At 35.7% G+C, this 19038-nt stretch overlaps 1 protein-coding gene across 1 annotated transcript in view; it reads right to left on the bottom strand.

Annotated features, from left to right (window-relative positions):
- Positions 1–4720, bottom strand: part of LOC107623359 (E3 ubiquitin-protein ligase RHF2A) — a gene marked incomplete in the record, with an annotated part of 5071 nt that extends 351 nt beyond the window's left edge. Inside the window, 10 exon segments of the mRNA XM_016325587.2 lie at positions 1–21; positions 875–1234; positions 1325–1432; positions 1900–2213; positions 2320–2428; positions 2515–2577; positions 3477–3523; positions 3608–3745; positions 4408–4480; positions 4588–4720. Coding sequence (XP_016181073.1) covers positions 928–1234; positions 1325–1432; positions 1900–2213; positions 2320–2428; positions 2515–2577; positions 3477–3523; positions 3608–3745; positions 4408–4413 — 1092 coding nt within the window.

The following is a 19038-nucleotide window of genomic DNA, read 5'->3' as shown; positions in this document are numbered from 1 at the left end:
CATGTCCGGGGAATAATTAACCTGAGGACCAAAAACACTATTAAGCGATAACAACCGTACAATAACATTAACCTACTAGCTACTATTTCACAATAAGATCAATGCAGAAAATAGTCCCTAAAAGATTATGCATGAATCAATTTAGTTGCCAAGAAATTTAACACTCCAATTTGGTCGAACTGGTCGTTTATTACGCATGAATCAATGAGTCGAACTGGTGGTAACGTTAACTTCTTATTGACTTGACCCAAAATTTCAAGTCCATCACCTTTTCACCAATAACTGATTAGTGGTTAAACCATTCTCCCATCCCCACTAACAAAATAACAGGCTAGCCTACTGAACCACCAAAATAGCCCAAATTTGTGGCCAGCAGACCAAAGGATTGAGTTTGGCCATGGTGTTTGTTCCTTTTTTTTCCTTCTTTGTCTAAGAGACATCTCATATCCATTGGATAAATTGCATATAGGAATTAAGTTCTTCTAAAATATCAAATAGCTAGGAACAAGTAAGATGGAGTTGATAGACGTTAAAACTTAAAAAAAAGATTCAAGAAAATTCCCCCCGAATTCTTACTGCCATATGAAATCACGCTAAATAACCAAAATGCTCCCCAGAAAAACACACTTTACTTATTGCCAGTCCCATTGTAATCTTCAACTATATCTTATGCGTAGCTTTGTGAAAGAAAGTATGAAAGTGGTATACCATCTCTTCAGTCTACCAAGCACATTGCGAAAACGCCCTAAAACCACTTGCACTAGGGATGCTTAACCATAAGAACCGAAACAGGTATTGAGTTTACAAATGGCGAAAAGCAAGAAATGCTGAATCTGTACAGAATCTAAAAGGTTAGACAAGGATCAGAGCTCACCTTCAAACATGAGATGATGAGGAAAGATTTTATCGACAGAAACAAAATAGAGCTCAATTTGAACGTGAGCTAGCAGAACAAGCAGCTGGAGTGTTATCATGCGATGCATTCTCTCTTCTAGCTCCCCTGTTCTGGTTGGTCACCTCTCCAGTGGGATGATCCTCCAAATGATTTGACAAAGAGGTAGTCGCAGTTCTATAAGTTGCTCTATTTTGAAGAGATTGGGATTGCACCAATTGTGTGACGCCGGCAATTCCAGCCTCTCTCCTAGCTTCTGAGCCAACTTTTGACATGGAAGAACCATGACAGAACAGCCTCTCCTTCCATCCCCTTGCGCCTTTTGAAATTGACTCTTTGTATCTTAATCACAAAGATAGGTTGAAATCAGAGAGAAGTCAAGCAGGAAATATACAGAACTAGGCATATCCACTATTCTCTAACAAACCGTACCTCATGGACAACGCACTAAATCGGGCCCGCAGAGAATCAGAAATGGACTGGGATTCTGATGGCCCTGCTCTATCTTGGTTTGCTGGAGAAGATTGCGCAATAGAGTCTCTGCAAACAACCAGTAGAGTAGATTACTCCCATCCTGTATTTTTATGTTAACTAGTATATTTCCCCACTGAAATCAGATATGAAGAACTATATAAAATTACGACATTTAGAGAAAAGTGTCACACCGAACAAGTTTTCTTAGACTTAACACATTCTTTAAGGATGTTTTAGGGTCAAATGGCATTCCCACCATTCTTCACCATCATATGCTGAATAAAAGGGAAAAACACATCAATTATGCAAATGAATGTGCTTTACCCCTTGGCTCAACTTGATACACTAAACCGTTCAGGAACTAAGAGCTGAGACAAAGATATTCTGGACAACATTTTATATTTATTTGCATAAATAGTGAGGGAAGTTTTGAATGGGTTTTCATAACAGAGACAGTTGTGTATGGTAAATGCATAAATAGGGGGAGAGGAGTAGCTTATTGTTTTGCAAATAAATAACATGGTCACAACTACCTATCCCGAGGAGCTGAAGAAGAGCTTTGAGTCTGAAGATGTGGGATCTGCCGTGATATTTCACCTCCACGGGATGTCATAGGACTAGATGGAGTTCCTAAAGGATTTGTAGCTGGTTCATCTCCCCCTCTAGGAGATGATTCAGGGACTTGCGGTGGCTGAGATGACAAAACGATAACGGGTGGATGACCATGAGCAGATGCCCTAGTTTGATGCCCTTCCCTCCGACCATGATGGTGTGATCTCCCAACTGCTGCTGCTGCAGCTAAATGTTGAATTATTCGTTGTTCAAGATCAGCATCACTTATGCCTAACTGCAGGAAGAGAAAAATTATAAGCATGATAAACAAATGGGAGAATTGTAATGTGCTTAGCTATAAGACAGCCAAACCAACACTCAATGTCTGATAGATAACCGACATGCTGCAGTCCAAAATCACCAAAGGCAGGGTGGTGAAAGATAGCAGCAGTCCTTGGTGCGATAGCCCTCAACTTCCTTTCCCGTTCTACTGCCTCAAACAGCTCTTGACTGCAAGAAAATGCACAAAAATTTAAGAACAGCATCAATTTATAAAAAAAACAGAAAAGATCCAGAAAAGCTAAATCACAACAAACCTGGTTGGATCCTTCATGCTAATAGTTTGCCAACACATAGGGCACTGAGAGCTTCTCTGGCACCTACAAAAAACAGCCATAACAATTGCTAAAATATAATCTTCCATTTCCAATGATATAAAGTAAAACATCTCTAATATGCATATACTTTTAATGCATGTGGAAATAACAAGAATATCTTTAGCAGTGAGCAGATCCTCCTCCCACACACAAAATACACAAGCAACTCAATTCACTAGCTTTCTAGTCAATGCAGTCTGTACAGAGTGTAGTTCTAGAATAAAGTCATAGCCATATATCACCTTAGCATTGACAAAAGTCAAAAGAACAAGAAACATAGGACAGCATTCTAACCACCTTAATATAAATCAATGGAATTAAAACTTACATGAATATTCAATCAATAACCCATTATAATTGGTGATGTTGCCATATGCAAATTCCAGAATGTATTAATTTTTATGGGATACTACCAGACTGATTGTATGGAAAAGGGTAAATTTGAAGGACCTAAGTGTTTGTTTGTGGAGGGAAAAAAAACAACAACAAAACAAACTAACCTTGGTATGAATATCATTAAAATTTATGCTGTTAGAGAAATAGAAATTAGAAATCAGACTTCAATGTAAGTACAACCTGCCTCAAGTTAGTTACTCTCATCCTATCTCTATAAGTTGAAATTTAGTTCTCTTAATCTCTCTCCTACCACTTCCCCAGCCAGTAGAATGTTTGCCTCCCTATGTCGTAACTCTCGGACCCTGCTTTAAGAGAACACCATAAAATTTATATCCTTATCATAGCCATTTGACTCTTAAAGGAACCAAGCAAATCTAATATCGAGTAGGTCAACCAACATAATAGACAAACTCACAAGGATATAAAGGAAAAAATACAATAAGCTAAAATCAATATATATTTTGAGAGAGGCACACGAAAAAAATTATTCGTATATTAAGGCATACCATTCAAGAACACATTGAAGGTGAAACTCATGCTTGCATGCAGTGGTCTGAAAAGCAACAGAGGGAGAAAAAGAAAGTGACCAAAAGTTATATTTTATAAACGAGAGTAATTTGCAAAAGCTGAATATTACTGTCGAAGGATCACTTTCGGAGAAATCCTCAAGGCATATGCTGCAAGCATCATCACACGATTCTTGAATCCCTCCTTCGACGAAGGCTTCAGCCGAAGTCATTTGACTCTCAGCCTTGCCTTCCATCCCTGGTACCTTCTACACATCAGCCGGACAACTTCAGAGTCAGATTAATTGTTTTACAAGTGTAAATAGAGCTCTAGAATTCATCATATTTTGAACAAACACAAGGAAAATAAACCAAGGGATCAATAGATCAATTCTACTATGTCAAACTCCAAACCAGTTTTGAGACAAGTGCATTTAACTAGTCCTCACAACAAGTGTCACCACAATCCCTAGTACAAATGATCTACCAATACCAAATATTTAGTAACAAATAAATACAGTTTCTACCAGCAATACATACTATTACGCCCCGGGAATCTTCACGAAAAGCTTCTAAAATTTGAGAAGACAACTTGAACACAATTGTGTGATAAGTTAAATAATTTTTCTTAAATGTATTCCTATTATAGAATTGTGCCTCAAACATTTGATCATCATCATCGTCGAAAATCGCTATATCCTTGGTAGCAGAAAACCGTTGCTAACCGCCATGAGGAAACGTCGTTAATAGTACTTTCTATATTGGCATGACGCTAATGAAAAAAAGGATCACGACGCAGGACAGGACAGAACTCAAATCGACGCAGATAAAAAAAAATGAAACCTTTGGCATGGGGAAATGTAGTAGATAGAAGCAGATACAATAATGAGACCAAAATGGAAGAGAATAAGTAGGTTTTAATGTGGGTTACCTCCATGGATAGGAAATTAAAGGTGTCAAGAAATAGAGGGCAGGGCCATCAAGGGAAGATCGAGGCTTGAACGCTAGAGATCCATTGCAGAGAAGAGGAATTGAGTGAGTGAAACAATTTTGATGACGATTGAAGATGAAGAAAAGGAATGAGAAAGAGAGAGAGGTGCAGAAACTTTACCTTGAGAAATGGCAGAAGTTACCTGGTCCCACCCCGCAGTATGAGAGAGGAGGGAAGAGAGAGAAAACACAAAACACAGAACATAAAAATAAGAAGAAAAAGAAATGGAAAGGTTTTACTATTTTTTTTTTCTGTTTTTTTCACTGTAATACTATCAGGCTCAATGCCCAACTTAAGAGAAGCCCAAATATCTTGCTTCCTTTTAAATATGCATTGGGCTATAAATAAAGGATAAGAATCACGGTGTGGCTCGGGACAAATAAGCGCAAAAAATGACCGAAAAAAAAAGCCTTTGTTTCTCAAATCTCAACCCTCATTCTATATGTTTGTTTTTTCGTAAATATATATTTATTTGAATAAATAGTCAAAATCGTCCCTTAAAGATATTTCGATCTCTATTTTCATTCTCGAAAGATAAAATTAATCAAATTCGTCCTTGAAAAATAACCAAACTGGTCGCGTTAGTCCTTCCGTTATCTCCTGCACTGAGGTGGCTAACGCTCGCTGACATTGCCTATTAACTGCCAGCGTGGCACTCGCTTAGTGTACCCTCTTGTTGCTGATAAGATAAGTTTATTAAATCAATTCAAATCAGTCCCTAAGTACATGAACCCTAATCCAAAATCCAAAGGAAAGATCAAGGGAAACTTTCTCCTTAAGAACGGCAATGACTTGGTCGGGTTCTGAAAGCTTCTGATTTGTGATCCAAACAACATCAGCACCAACTCCCCTCAGCAGAAAAGTCAACTCCATCAATAACAAAGGACCACCTGAACAACAACACAGACAAAAAAATAACATTCTTTTCTTTCCTGAATTTAATTGACGAAAGGGAAAAAATAAAAGAGACGAAGAACGTACCTGAAGGGAGAGCTCATGGGAAACCATGAGAACAAGCTTGGACTTCATGAAATCAAGGGGAGAGAGAGCGTTTTCGAGTTGGAGAGAGGAGTAAATCTGATTGAATTAGTCTATGAAGTAGTAGTTGTTGTCGGCGACGGTAATGGTGGTGCAGGGAACGGAGCTGTTGGGTCTGATGAAGAGAACCATGGCAGTGGAGAGAGACAAAAATGCCACTAACATCAGCGGGCATCTCTTCCCAAATTTATGAATCTCTTACCTACTAATTCTACATTGTCATTGTGATTCTGGTTTCTAGGGTTCCTGCTGCTGTTGCTGGATCTTTGGATTTTAAGGTCTCATTACTAACTTGGCTATTAACTGCCTTCGTTTCGCAGATCAAATATACTAATTAATCCACAATTCTTAAATTTTACCACAAATACTAATAAATCTACCATCGATGTGCAGGCGATGGCAGCGTTGAAGGCGTAGGCAGTGACGCCAGCGACAGCAGGGCAACCTGGGAACATGGAATCTGATCTGCTATGGAGGTAAGGTTCGATTCCTTTGGATTTGGGATTAGGGTTCATGGACTTAGGGATGATCTAATAAACTTATCTTATCAGCAACAAGAGGGTATACTAAGCGAGTACCACGCTGATAGTTAACAGGCCATGTCAGCAAGCAAGAGATGACAGAAGGACTAACACGACCAGGTTGGTTATCTTTCGGCGACAAAAATGGAGATCAAGATATCTTTTAAGGACAATTTTGACTATTAATTCATATTTATTTCTACTTGGGTATACTTACTATAATTTTAGAAATGGCCCTGAATTGTTAGGTATTTAAATGAGTGACGAGGAGTTAGTATTTTTGAATATCTAAATAATTTCGGTGTGTAGATATTTGTCTATTTTATTCATAAATAAATTTATTTGTGTATTGTTGTTATTATAATGTTATTATTACAAATTATTATGATTATTTTTTTCAGATTATTATTATTATTATTATTATTATTATTATTATTATTATTATTATTATTATTATTATTATTATTATTATTATTATTATTATTATTATTATTATTATTATTATTATTATTATTATTATTATTATTATTATTATTATTATTATTATTATTATTATTATTATTATTATTATTATTATTATTATTATTATTATTATTATTATTATTATTATTATTATTATTATTATTATTATTATTATTATTATTATTATTATTATTATTATTATTATTATTATTATTATTATTATTATTATTATTATTATTATTATTATTATTATTATTATTATTATTATTATTATTATTATTATTATTATTATTATTATTATTATTATTATTATTATTATTATTATTATTATTATTATTATTATTATTATTATTATTATTATTATTATTATTATTATTATTATTATTATTATTATTATTATTATTATTATTATTATTATTATTATTATTATTATTATTATTATTATTATTATTATTATTATTATTATTATTATTATTATTATTATTATTATTATTATTATTATTATTATTATTATTATTATTATTATTATTATTATTATTATTATTATTATTATTATTATTATTATTATTATTATTATTATTATTATTATTATTATTATTATTATTATTATTATTATTATTATTATTATTATTATTATTATTATTATTATTATTATTATTATTATTATTATTATTATTATTATTATTATTATTATTATTATTATTATTATTATTATTATTATTATTATTATTATTATTATTATTATTATTATTATTATTATTATTATTATTATTATTATTATTATTATTATTATTATTATTATTATTATTATTATTATTATTATTATTATTATTATTATTATTATTATTATTATTATTATTATTATTATTATTATTATTATTATTATTATTATTATTATTATTATTATTATTATTATTATTATTATTATTATTATTATTATTATTATTATTATTATTATTATTATTATTATTATTATTATTATTATTATTATTATTATTATTATTATTATTATTATTATTATTATTATTATTATTATTATTATTATTATTATTATTATTATTATTATTATTATTATTATTATTATTATTATTATTATTATTATTATTATTATTATTATTATTATTATTATTATTATTATTATTATTATTATTATTATTATTATTATTATTATTATTATTATTATTATTATTATTATTATTATTATTATTATTATTATTATTATTATTATTATTATTATTATTATTATTATTATTATTATTATTATTATTATTATTATTATTATTATTATTATTATTATTATTATTATTATTATTATTATTATTATTATTATTATTATTATTATTATTATTATTATTATTATTATTATTATTATTATTATTATTATTATTATTATTATTATTATTATTATTATTATTATTATTATTATTATTATTATTATTATTATTATTATTATTATTATTATTATTATTATTATTATTATTATTATTATTATTATTATTATTATTATTATTATTATTATTATTATTATTATTATTATTATTATTATTATTATTATTATTATTATTATTATTATTATTATTATTATTATTATTATTATTATTATTATTATTATTATTATTATTATTATTATTATTATTATTATTATTATTATTATTATTATTATTATTATTATTATTATTATTATTATTATTATTATTATTATTATTATTATTATTATTATTATTATTATTATTATTATTATTATTATTATTATTATTATTATTATTATTATTATTATTATTATTATTATTATTATTATTATTATTATTATTATTATTATTATTATTATTATTATTATTATTATTATTATTATTATTATTATTATTATTATTATTATTATTATTATTATTATTATTATTATTATTATTATTATTATTATTATTATTATTATTATTATTATTATTATTATTATTATTATTATTATTATTATTATTATTATTATTATTATTATTATTATTATTATTATTATTATTATTATTATTATTATTATTATTATTATTATTATTATTATTATTATTATTATTATTATTATTATTATTATTATTATTATTATTATTATTATTATTATTATTATTATTATTATTATTATTATTATTATTATTATTATTATTATTATTATTATTATTATTATTATTATTATTATTATTATTATTATTATTATTATTATTATTATTATTATTATTATTATTATTATTATTATTATTATTATTATTATTATTATTATTATTATTATTATTATTATTATTATTATTATTATTATTATTATTATTATTATTATTATTATTATTATTATTATTATTATTATTATTATTATTATTATTATTATTATTATTATTATTATTATTATTATTATTATTATTATTATTATTATTATTATTATTATTATTATTATTATTATTATTATTATTATTATTATTATTATTATTATTATTATTATTATTATTATTATTATTATTATTATTATTATTATTATTATTATTATTATTATTATTATTATTATTATTATTATTATTATTATTATTATTATTATTATTATTATTATTATTATTATTATTATTATTATTATTATTATTATTATTATTATTATTATTATTATTATTATTATTATTATTATTATTATTATTATTATTATTATTATTATTATTATTATTATTATTATTATTATTATTATTATTATTATTATTATTATTATTATTATTATTATTATTATTATTATTATTATTATTATTATTATTATTATTATTATTATTATTATTATTATTATTATTATTATTATTATTATTATTATTATTATTATTATTATTATTATTATTATTATTATTATTATTATTATTATTATTATTATTATTATTATTATTATTATTATTATTATTATTATTATTATTATTATTATTATTATTATTATTATTATTATTATTATTATTATTATTATTATTATTATTATTATTATTATTATTATTATTATTATTATTATTATTATTATTATTATTATTATTATTATTATTATTATTATTATTATTATTATTATTATTATTACGATGGATAACCGGAGATTGTTGGGCTGGACTTGCTGGGTTGGCCCAATCGTCTGAGGAAGGAAGCCTTCGAGCGGGTCTGCGTCTTGGGGGCCTCCGTCCGACTTGTGAGTATGACCGAATGGGGGTGGTACCTGCAAAGACACTCCGATGCCTAAGTCAGTAAGGGTGTGAGCAGGTCTAGAGAGTATTGGGATTTAGAGATACCTGAGAGGTGTCAGTGTATTTATAGTGGTGAACCAATAACCACCGTTGATGTAGTGCCACTTTTTTAGGGTGATAACCATCCCTTTATCTTAGGGAGGTTGAGATATGGCCCCTGGAGGTGGTTAGAGAGATTCTAGGGGCAGTTACTTCATTCAAACGAATGTTTATCTGCCAGCTAACTCTCGTCCCCGACTTCTTCAGGGTAAATCGTGGTAAGAACCGACTTCCCAGGAGGAAGGTCGGTGCTGGGTTAGGCTCAACCCTTCAGATTGGGCCCTTTATTTGTACCTGGGCCTTATCGTTGGGCCATGGTATGAACAGTGCCCCTACTCGAGCCCAATTTCTTTTAAAATTTTGGGTTCGAGTATTCTACTCGAGGACGTAGCCGACTTGGGAGGGAACCGACGTGTTTGTTTGGAACCGATGTGACTTTCGTGACTTTTGATTTTTCACAGTTACGTCTAATCAAACGTCGCGTCTGTTAGAGGTTCGCGTAGGTATTGATTACCTTGGTAACAGTGCACCTATTAATGACTTTTCCATTTTTACCATTATGCCCCTAACGTGTTTATAAATACTTTCCCTCTCTTTCATTGTTTCGTTTCTGCGATTTTTCAAATTTCCTCTTCACCTGTTCGTGCTGCACTCTTGCGTTTGAAGGCTTTCATTTCCTCCAACCTTTTTCGGATAAAGGTTAGATTTTTCTTCTTCTCCTTTTGCAACATGCTTTCAGTTTGCATGCTTTTATTTTTCGGATGGATAGGTTGATTCGTAGGTTTCTGTTTGATTCCGTACTTCCCCCTTTAGAGACCATGTTTTTGATTTTCTTTTTCTTTTTCCTTTGTAGGTTTTACCAAAACCCTTTTTAAAAGAAAGAAAAATGTCTTCTGTTGAAAGTCTTGCTCAGTGGGTCGATGTTACGGTCCTGGGGGAGGAACCTTTGGTTGACACTGATTTTCTTAATGATCTCCGCACTCGCCACCGGCTCTGCACCTCTGATGAGGATGAGCCGAAGTATGAACTACTTGCCCCGGGTCCAGAAGACCGGGTCTGTTTTGGGAGGGCTTCGGAGGCAGCCCCTCATTTCTTTTTTATGTGTGAGAGCATGCTTACCCGCCTGGACGTTTTTCTTCATTTTTCTGACTTTGAGATGGATGTTTTACGCCACTGCCGTATTGCACCTACCCAGCTTCATCCCAATTCCTGGGGTTTTCTGAAAATTTATCAATTTGTCAGCCATGCTTTGGACTTTCCGACTTCCTTGAGGATTTTCTTTTTTCTTTTCCATATGACTAAGCCCTTCAGTGGGCAAAATAATAAACAACAATGGGTGTCCTTCCGGGCTATACAAGGTCGGAGGGTCTTCACCCTTTTTGATGAATCTTTCCATGACTTCAAAAATTATTTTTTCAAAGTGCAAGCTGTAGAGGGTCACCACCCCTTTTTCCTGGATGAGAAATCTTCCCCTCGCTTCCCTCTGTATTGGTTGGAGGCCTCCCCCTGTGAGAAATATGGTCTGGATGACCTGGATGAGATGGAGGCTGCCATTGTGGGGTTCCTCCGAGAAGTATGGGGGAGGGCCCCATATTTGGATACTAACAAATTTCTCCAAGGGTCTCCGACCTTTGTTCAGATACATTTAGGTAGCTTTTATTTGTTTTATTGGATTTCCGACTTGTATGGCTATCTTACACCGACTTGTCTAACATTTTGGCTGCTACTTGTTTTTACAGAGATGGCGATGAGGAATTCGAATGAGTCTTACCAGAGGGTCCAGGAGGCTAGGGTGAGGTCCCGGGCCAGGACTGGTGGTGCCAGGACAGTTATCTCTCCCCCTCCTCCTCCTCGAAACTTGGGGACTCCTTCTGAACCTATTGTTATCTCTTTTTCTGCTCCTTCTCAGCCGTCCCCTCCCCCCCGATCCTCCCCTGAGCCTGAAAGGAAGAAGCGCAAGGCTTTAGAGCCTAGTTCTTCTTTCGAGGGTGAAGCCAAGGTGGATGCTCCTGAATTTATCCAGAAGTACATCTATCCTCATGCCCGTATAGGCTTGGATGATGTTTCTATCCGGAACCACTTCACTATTCTGGCTCAGGAGAGTATCAGGGCGGCGGCAGTGTGCACCAAATTTCTTGATATTTTCGAGAAGACTCCTCTTAGCTCTCTTGGTTCGTCCTCGAGGGCTAAAGAGTTGGAGGAGAGACTTCTTTTATATCAAGAACATGAGAAGAAGTTGAAGGAGGAGGTTGCCAAACTAGAGGAGGAGAGGAAGGGTCTCCAGGAGAGGGAGAGCAAGTTGCAGGCCCAGTGCAACATGGAGGTCGGTTTAAGGCTGAAGGCGCAGGAGAGTTATTCAAGATCATTGATGGTGCTATAGTGTCTCTTCCTGCCCCCCAAGTTGTTTCCGAGTCAGACTTGAAGACTCGGGGGCAGAGGATTATTGAGTCCCCTCCTCGCTCAAAGGATGCTCCGAGCTCTTCAAAGGTTCCTCCGACTTCCTCTCCATCTCCTATGGATGCCTCTCTCCCTGGTCCTGACGTTGCTCCGACTATTCCTGGCTTTGGTGGTGATCCGTCTACTCCTATTCCGAAAAAATAACTTTATTGGCTATATGGGGACCCGGCTTGTGGGTCCCCCCTTTTTTAAACTCTTTCTTTGTTTGTGTTGGTGGTAATTGAACAATTTCTTCTGGCCTTTTAAGGCCGTAAACAAAATATTTATAAATACCCTTTTTGGATAAGGGTTTTGAGTTTCGAAGAATACCCCTTTTTTGGATAAGGGTCTTAGTTACCTTTTGCGTGTATGCTTTTCTGACTTCAGTTTTTTGAAAAACCCCTTTTTTGATCTTTTCACTTTTGGAAACCTTTTTCCTGGCTGTCTGTCCTTTTAGGGTCCTTGTCTCTAAGGACTTTAGGACAGTACTTACGCTTTAGTAGGTTTTTCGATCTCTTTTGCTATTCCTTATACTCAACTTTGTCTTATTGAGTTCTATGACTTAGGTTATTTTTGCGATGCGTTTTTTTTCTACTCGGTTTTTTTTATTCCGACTTATAAGTCGGAATATCTCCGAGTTTCTCACGATCAACTTTTATAACCTCTTTACACCGACTTGTACCTCATCGTTTTATCCTGATGACCATCTAGGTCGGTTCAAGGGATTTTCACGTTTTGTCGAGCTTAAGTCGGCGCGTTTCGTAGGAAGAAAAAATAAACGAGAAGGAATTTATAAGAGATATTGTAAAAGATCTTTATTAATTTTGGGAAGGTACTTTACTGCTACTAAGGGTTTTTAGTAATTTTTCCCCCTTAGCCTCTACTATGATGCCTCATTAAAAACCCTTCTTCAGAAAAAACCCTCTAACGTTTGGGAAAAAATCGTGAAGTTGGGAAAAGAGTACATCAAGGAGTAGAGTTCGCTCTTAGCTATAGTACCTTTTCATATTACAAGCATGCCACGATCTTGGTAACTCGGCGCCGCTTAGGTCGGTCACCTTATAATAACCTTTTCCTAAGACCTCGCTGACTTTGTAGGGTCCTTTCCAGTTGGCAGCGAGTTTTCCTTCCCCCGACTTGTTGACTCCTATGTCATTTCTGATTAAGACCAGATCACTTAGTGCAAAACTTCTTCGAATGACTTTCTTGTTGTATCTGGTAGCCATCCTTTGCTTCAGCGCTGTTTCTCTTATCTGGGCTTGTTCTCGGACTTCGGGGAGCAACTCTAGCTCCTCTTTGTGCCCCTGTATGTTTTCGATTTAATCATGGAGAATCACCCTTGGGCTTTGCTCGCTGATTTCTACTGGTATCATAGCTTCTACTCCATAGACAACTCGAAAGGGCATTTCTCCAGTGGCAGATTGTGGCGTTGTCCGATAAGCCCACAACACTTGTGGGAGTTCTTCTGTCCAGGCTCCCTTTGCTTCTTGTAGTCTTTTCTTCAGCCCTGCCAGTATGACTTTGTTTGCTGCCTGGGCTTGTCCATTGGCTTGTGGATGTCCCACCGAGGTGAACTGGTGTTTGATTTTCATACTGGCCACCAGGCTTCTGAAGGTAGAGTCGGTGAACTGGGTTCCATTATCTGTAGTGATGGAATAAGGGATCCCATACCTTGTGATGATATTTTTGTAGAGGAACCTCCGACTTCTTTGGGCTGTGATGGTAGCCAGTGGTTCTGCTTCTATCCATTTTGTGAAGTAGTCTATTCCCACGATCAAATATTTAACTTATCCTGGCGCTTGGGGAAAGGGGCCTAACAAATCCATTCCCCACTTTGCGAAGGGCCATGGAGAAGTTATACTGATGAGCTCTTCAGGGGGAGCCACGTGGAAGTTTGCATGCATTTGGCATGGTTAACATTTCTTCACAAATTCTGTGGCATCTTTCTGCAAGGTCGGCCAGTAGAATCCAGCTCGGATTACTTTCCTGGCTAGCGACCTGGCTCCGAGATGATTTTCGCAGATCCCATTATGGACCTCTTCTAATACCTCCGTGGTTCTCGAGGTCGGTACGCACTTTAACAATGGTGTTGATATTCCTCTTCTATAGAGAATATTTTTCACCAGAGTGTAGTATTGTGCTTCCCTCCGGATTTTTTTAGCCTCTTTTTCCTCCTTGGGGAGGATGTCGAATTTCATGTATTCGACCAAGGGGTTCATCCATCCGAGGTTTAGTCCGGTTACCTCAAGGACCACTTGCGTTTCCTCCGTTTTTACCACAGAGGGTTCCTGGAGAGTTTCCTGGATTAGGCTTCTGTTATTCCCTCCTGGCTTAGTACTTGCTAACTTGGATAGGGCGTCTGCTCTGCTATTTATATCCCGAGTTATATGTTTGACCTCGGTTTCCGCAAAGCGCCCAAGATGCTCCAGAGTTTTTTCCAAGTACCTCTTCATGTTTGGGTCTTTTGCCTGATACTCTCCACTTATCTGGGAGGTCACCACTTGAAAATCGCTATATACCATCACTTTTGTAGCACCGACTTCTTCTGCCAACTTCAACCCGGCAATCAGGGCTTCATATTCTACCTGATTATTTGAAGCTGGGAATTCAAACTTGAGGGAAACCTCTATTTGGGTTCCCCTTTCGTCCACTAATATTATGCCTGCGCCGCTTCCTGTTTTATTTGAGGATCCGTCTACATAGAGTTCCCATGTAGTTGGCTTATTCTCTTGATCTCATGCATACTCTGCTATGAAGTCGGTAAGGCATTGGGCTTTAATTGCCGTCCGAGTTTCATACCTCAAGTCGAACTCGGAGAGCTCTATTGCCCATTGAACCATTCTCCCTGCAACATCCGTCTTTTAGAGGATTTGCTTCATGGGTTGGTTCGTGCAGACTCTTATTGTATGAGCTTGAAAGTAAGGCCGTAGCCTTCGTGAGGCTACCACTAAGGAGTAGGCAAACTTCTCTAGTTTGTGGTACCTTAGTTCGGGGCCTTGTAAAACTTTGCTGATGAAATACACTGGATGTTGACCGACCTCGTCTTCTCTTATTAGGGCTGACGCGACAGCCTTGTCTGCTACAGATAAGTATAGGACGAGGTCTTCTCCAACTACAGGTCGGGTCAGAATCGAAGGTTGACTCAAGAATCCCTTGAACTCCTGGAACGCCTCTTCGCATTCAGGAGTCCACTCGAACTGACATCCCTTTCTCAATAAGGAGAATAGTGGAAGGGATTTTAGTGCTGATCCTGCCAAGAATCTGGAGAGGGCTGCAAGTCGGCCGTTTAGCTGCTGGACCTCTCTTAAGCAAGTTGGGGTCTTCATTTCCAGGATAGCTTTACACTTATCGGGATTTGCTTCAATCCCTCTCCGTGTTAGCATAAAACCCAGGAATTTTCCAGCTTCTACCGCGAAGGCACACTTTGCGGGATTTAGTCTCATCCTGTGTGACCTTATGGTGTCAAAGACTTGCAAGAGGTCTGTCAAGAAGTCGATTTCTCCCTTGGTTTTTACTAGCATGTCGTCGACGTAGACTTCCATTAAGCTTCCAAGGTGAGAAGCGAACACCTTATTCATCAGCCTCTGATATGTGGCCCCTGGATTTTTCAATCCAAATGGCATGACCACATAACAGAAATTAGCTTTGGGCGTGATGAATGATGTTTTCTCCTGGTCGGGCTCATACATCGGGATTTGGTTATACCCCGAGTAGGCATCCATAAACGATAAGTATTGATATCCCGAGCTAGAGTCTACTAGGGTATCAATACTTGGTAGTGGATAAGGGTCCTTAGGACATGCCTTATTTAAGTCGGTGTAGTCGACACACATTCTCCATTTGCCATTTTGCTTTTTGACTAGCACTACATTGGCTAGCCATGTTGGATATTTAACTTCTCTGATGAAGCCGGCTTCTAAGAGTGTCTGTACTTGTTCTTCTACTATTAGGGCTCGTTCCGGGCCGAGCTTGCGTATTCTTTGTTGTACAGGTCGGGACCCTGGGTATACCGAGAGCTTGTGGGACATGAGCTCGGGGTCTACCCCGGGCATGTCGGAGGCTTTCCAGGCAAAGAGGTCGGAATTGTCTCTTAGGAGTTTAGTCAACCCTTGTTTTAGGGTTTCCCCTAGGTTGGCTCCTATGTTGGTATTTTTTCCTTCCTCTTGACCGACCTGTATTTCTTCGGTTTTTCCTCCCAGCTGTGGTCGCAGCTCTTCTCTGGCCCTTGTACCGCCGAGCTCTATGGTGTGGACTTCTTTGCCTTTTCCCCTTAGGTTCAGGCTTTCATTGTAGCATTTCCTTGCCAATTTCTGATCTCCCTTCACCGTTGCTATTCCCGCTGAGGTCGGGAATTTCATGCAAAGGTGGGGAGTGGACACCACTGCTCCGAGTCGATTAAGGGTAGCTCTGCCGATTAAAGCATTGTATGCTGACCCTACGTCGATGACTATAAAGTCTATACTCAAAATCTTGGATTTTTCCCCTTTTTCCAAAGGTAGTGTGTAGGGGTAGAAATCCTAGTGGTCTTATTGGTGTGTCGCCTAGTCCATACAAGGTGTCGGGGTAGGCTCTTAATTCTTTCTCATCCAACCCTAGTTTGTCAAAAGCGGGCTTGAAGAGGATGTCCGCTGAGCTTCCTTGGTCTACTAGGGTTCTGTGGAGATGGGCATTTGCTAGGATCATGGTTATTACCACTGGATCGTCGTGTCTAGGGATTATTCCTTGCCCATCCTCTTTTGTGAATGAAATGGTAGGGAGGTCGGATGATTCTCCTCCGACCTGGTAGACTCGCTTGAGATGCCTTTTGCGAGAGGATTTGGTGAGTCCCCCTCCCGCGAACCCTCCTGAGATCATATGGATATGTCTCTCCAGAGTCTGCGGTGGTGGGACTCTTCTGTCCACATCGTCTCGCTTTCTCTTCCCATGACTGTCCGACCTTTCTATGAGATATCTGTCAAGCCGACCTTCTCTAGCCAGCTTTCTATCACATTCTTAAGGTCATAACAGTCATTTGTCGAGTGACCATATATTTTATGGTACTCACAGTAGTCGCTGCGACTCCCCCCTTTTTTATTTTTAATGGGCCTGGGAGGTGGCAGCCTTTCAGTATTGCAAATCTCTCTGTATAGATCCACTATAAAAACCTTTAGAGGAGTATAAGAGTGATATTTTCTTAGTCTATCGAGACCGAGTTCTTCCTTCTTCTTGGGTTCCCTCTCCCTCTCTTTTGTTGAGGGGAGATGCCCAGGTCACCAACTCGAATCCCTCAGTCTAGCATTTTCCTCCATGTTGATGTACTTTTCAGCTCTTTCCTGTACATCACTTAAGGAGGTGGGGTGTCTTTTAGATATGGATTGTGAGAAGGGACCTTCTCTAAGCCCATTGACTAACCCCATTATGACTGCCTCAGTGGGCAGGTCTTGGATTTCTAAACATGCTTTGTTGAACCTTTCCATATAGGCTCGTAAGGATTCTCTGACCTCCTGTTTTATTCCCAGGAGGCTTGGTGCATGTTTTACTTTGTCCTTCTGGATGGAGAACCTCATCAAGAACTTCTTTGAGAGGTCTTCAAAACTGGTGACCGACCTCGGGGGGAGGCTGTCGAACCACTTCATCGTTGTTTTCGATAAGGTGGTCGGGAAAGCTTTGCAGCGCGTCGCGTCAGAAGCATCAGCCAGATACATCCGACTTTTAAAGTTGCTTAAATGATGCTTCGGATCTGTGGTTCCGTCATAGAGGTCCATATCGGGGCTTTTAAAGTTTTTTGGAACTTTTGCCCTTATTATGTCCTCACTAAAAGGATCCTCCCCTCCTGGGGGCGACTCTTCTCTATCGTCACGGGAGTTCCGACCTTTGAGGGAGGATTCTAACTTTAAGAGTTTTTTCTCTAACTCTTTTCGTCGATCCATCTCCTCTCTTAGGTGCTTTTCTATCTCCCTTTGTCACTCTCGTTCCTGTTCTAGCTGTTCCAAGCGACTTTGGTGGACATGAACTAATCCCAAAAGTTCAGTTGCGTGGGACTGTCCGTCCTTCTCCGATTCGCGCCCTTCTGAGGAATTCACCTTCGGAGTTTTGACTCCGGAGGTACCCTCTCTGTGTTGATCGTTGGTTCCCTGGTGGAGGGTTTGGTCCACGTCATTATTTCAGGTGTCCAGATTCTCTTGTTCGGAATCTGTCTCCACATGACCCTCCTCAGGGGATCTGTCCGCCATCACTGGTTGATCTCTCAGGTCCCCGGTAACGGCGCCAATGTTACGATGGGTAACCGGAGATTGTTGGGCTGGACTTGCTGGGTTGGCCCAATCGTCTGAGGAATGAAGCCTTCGAGCGGGTCTGCGTCTTGGGGGGCCTCCGTCCGACTTGTGAGTATGACCGAATGGGGGTGGTACCTGCAAAGACACTCTGATGCCTAAGTCAGCAAGGGTGTGAGCAGGTCTAGAGAGTATTAGGACTTAGAGATACCTGAGAGGTGTCAGTGTATTTATAGTGGTGAACCAATAACCACCGTTGATGTAGTGCCACTTTTTTAGGGTGATAACTGTCTCTTTATCTTAGGGGGTTGAGATATGGCCCCTGGAGGTGGTTAGAGAGATTCTAGGGGCAGTTACTTCATTCAAACGAATGTTTATCTGCCAGCTAACTCTCGTCCCCGACTTCTTCAGGGTAAATCGTGGTAAGAACCGACTTCCCAGAAGGAAGGTCGGTGCTGGGTGAGGCTCAATCCTTCAGATTGGGCCCTTTATTTGTACCTGGACCTTATCGTTGGGTTAGGATATGAACAATTATTATTATTATTATTATTATTATTATTATTATTATTATTATTATTATTATTATTA

The sequence above is a fragment of the Arachis ipaensis genome, chromosome B10 (genome assembly GCF_000816755.2).
Source record: "Arachis ipaensis cultivar K30076 chromosome B10, Araip1.1, whole genome shotgun sequence".
Lineage (NCBI taxonomy): Eukaryota > Viridiplantae > Streptophyta > Magnoliopsida > Fabales > Fabaceae > Arachis > Arachis ipaensis.
Note: the sequence above shows the minus strand (reverse complement) of the source record. Positions and strands in the feature narration are given on the sequence as shown.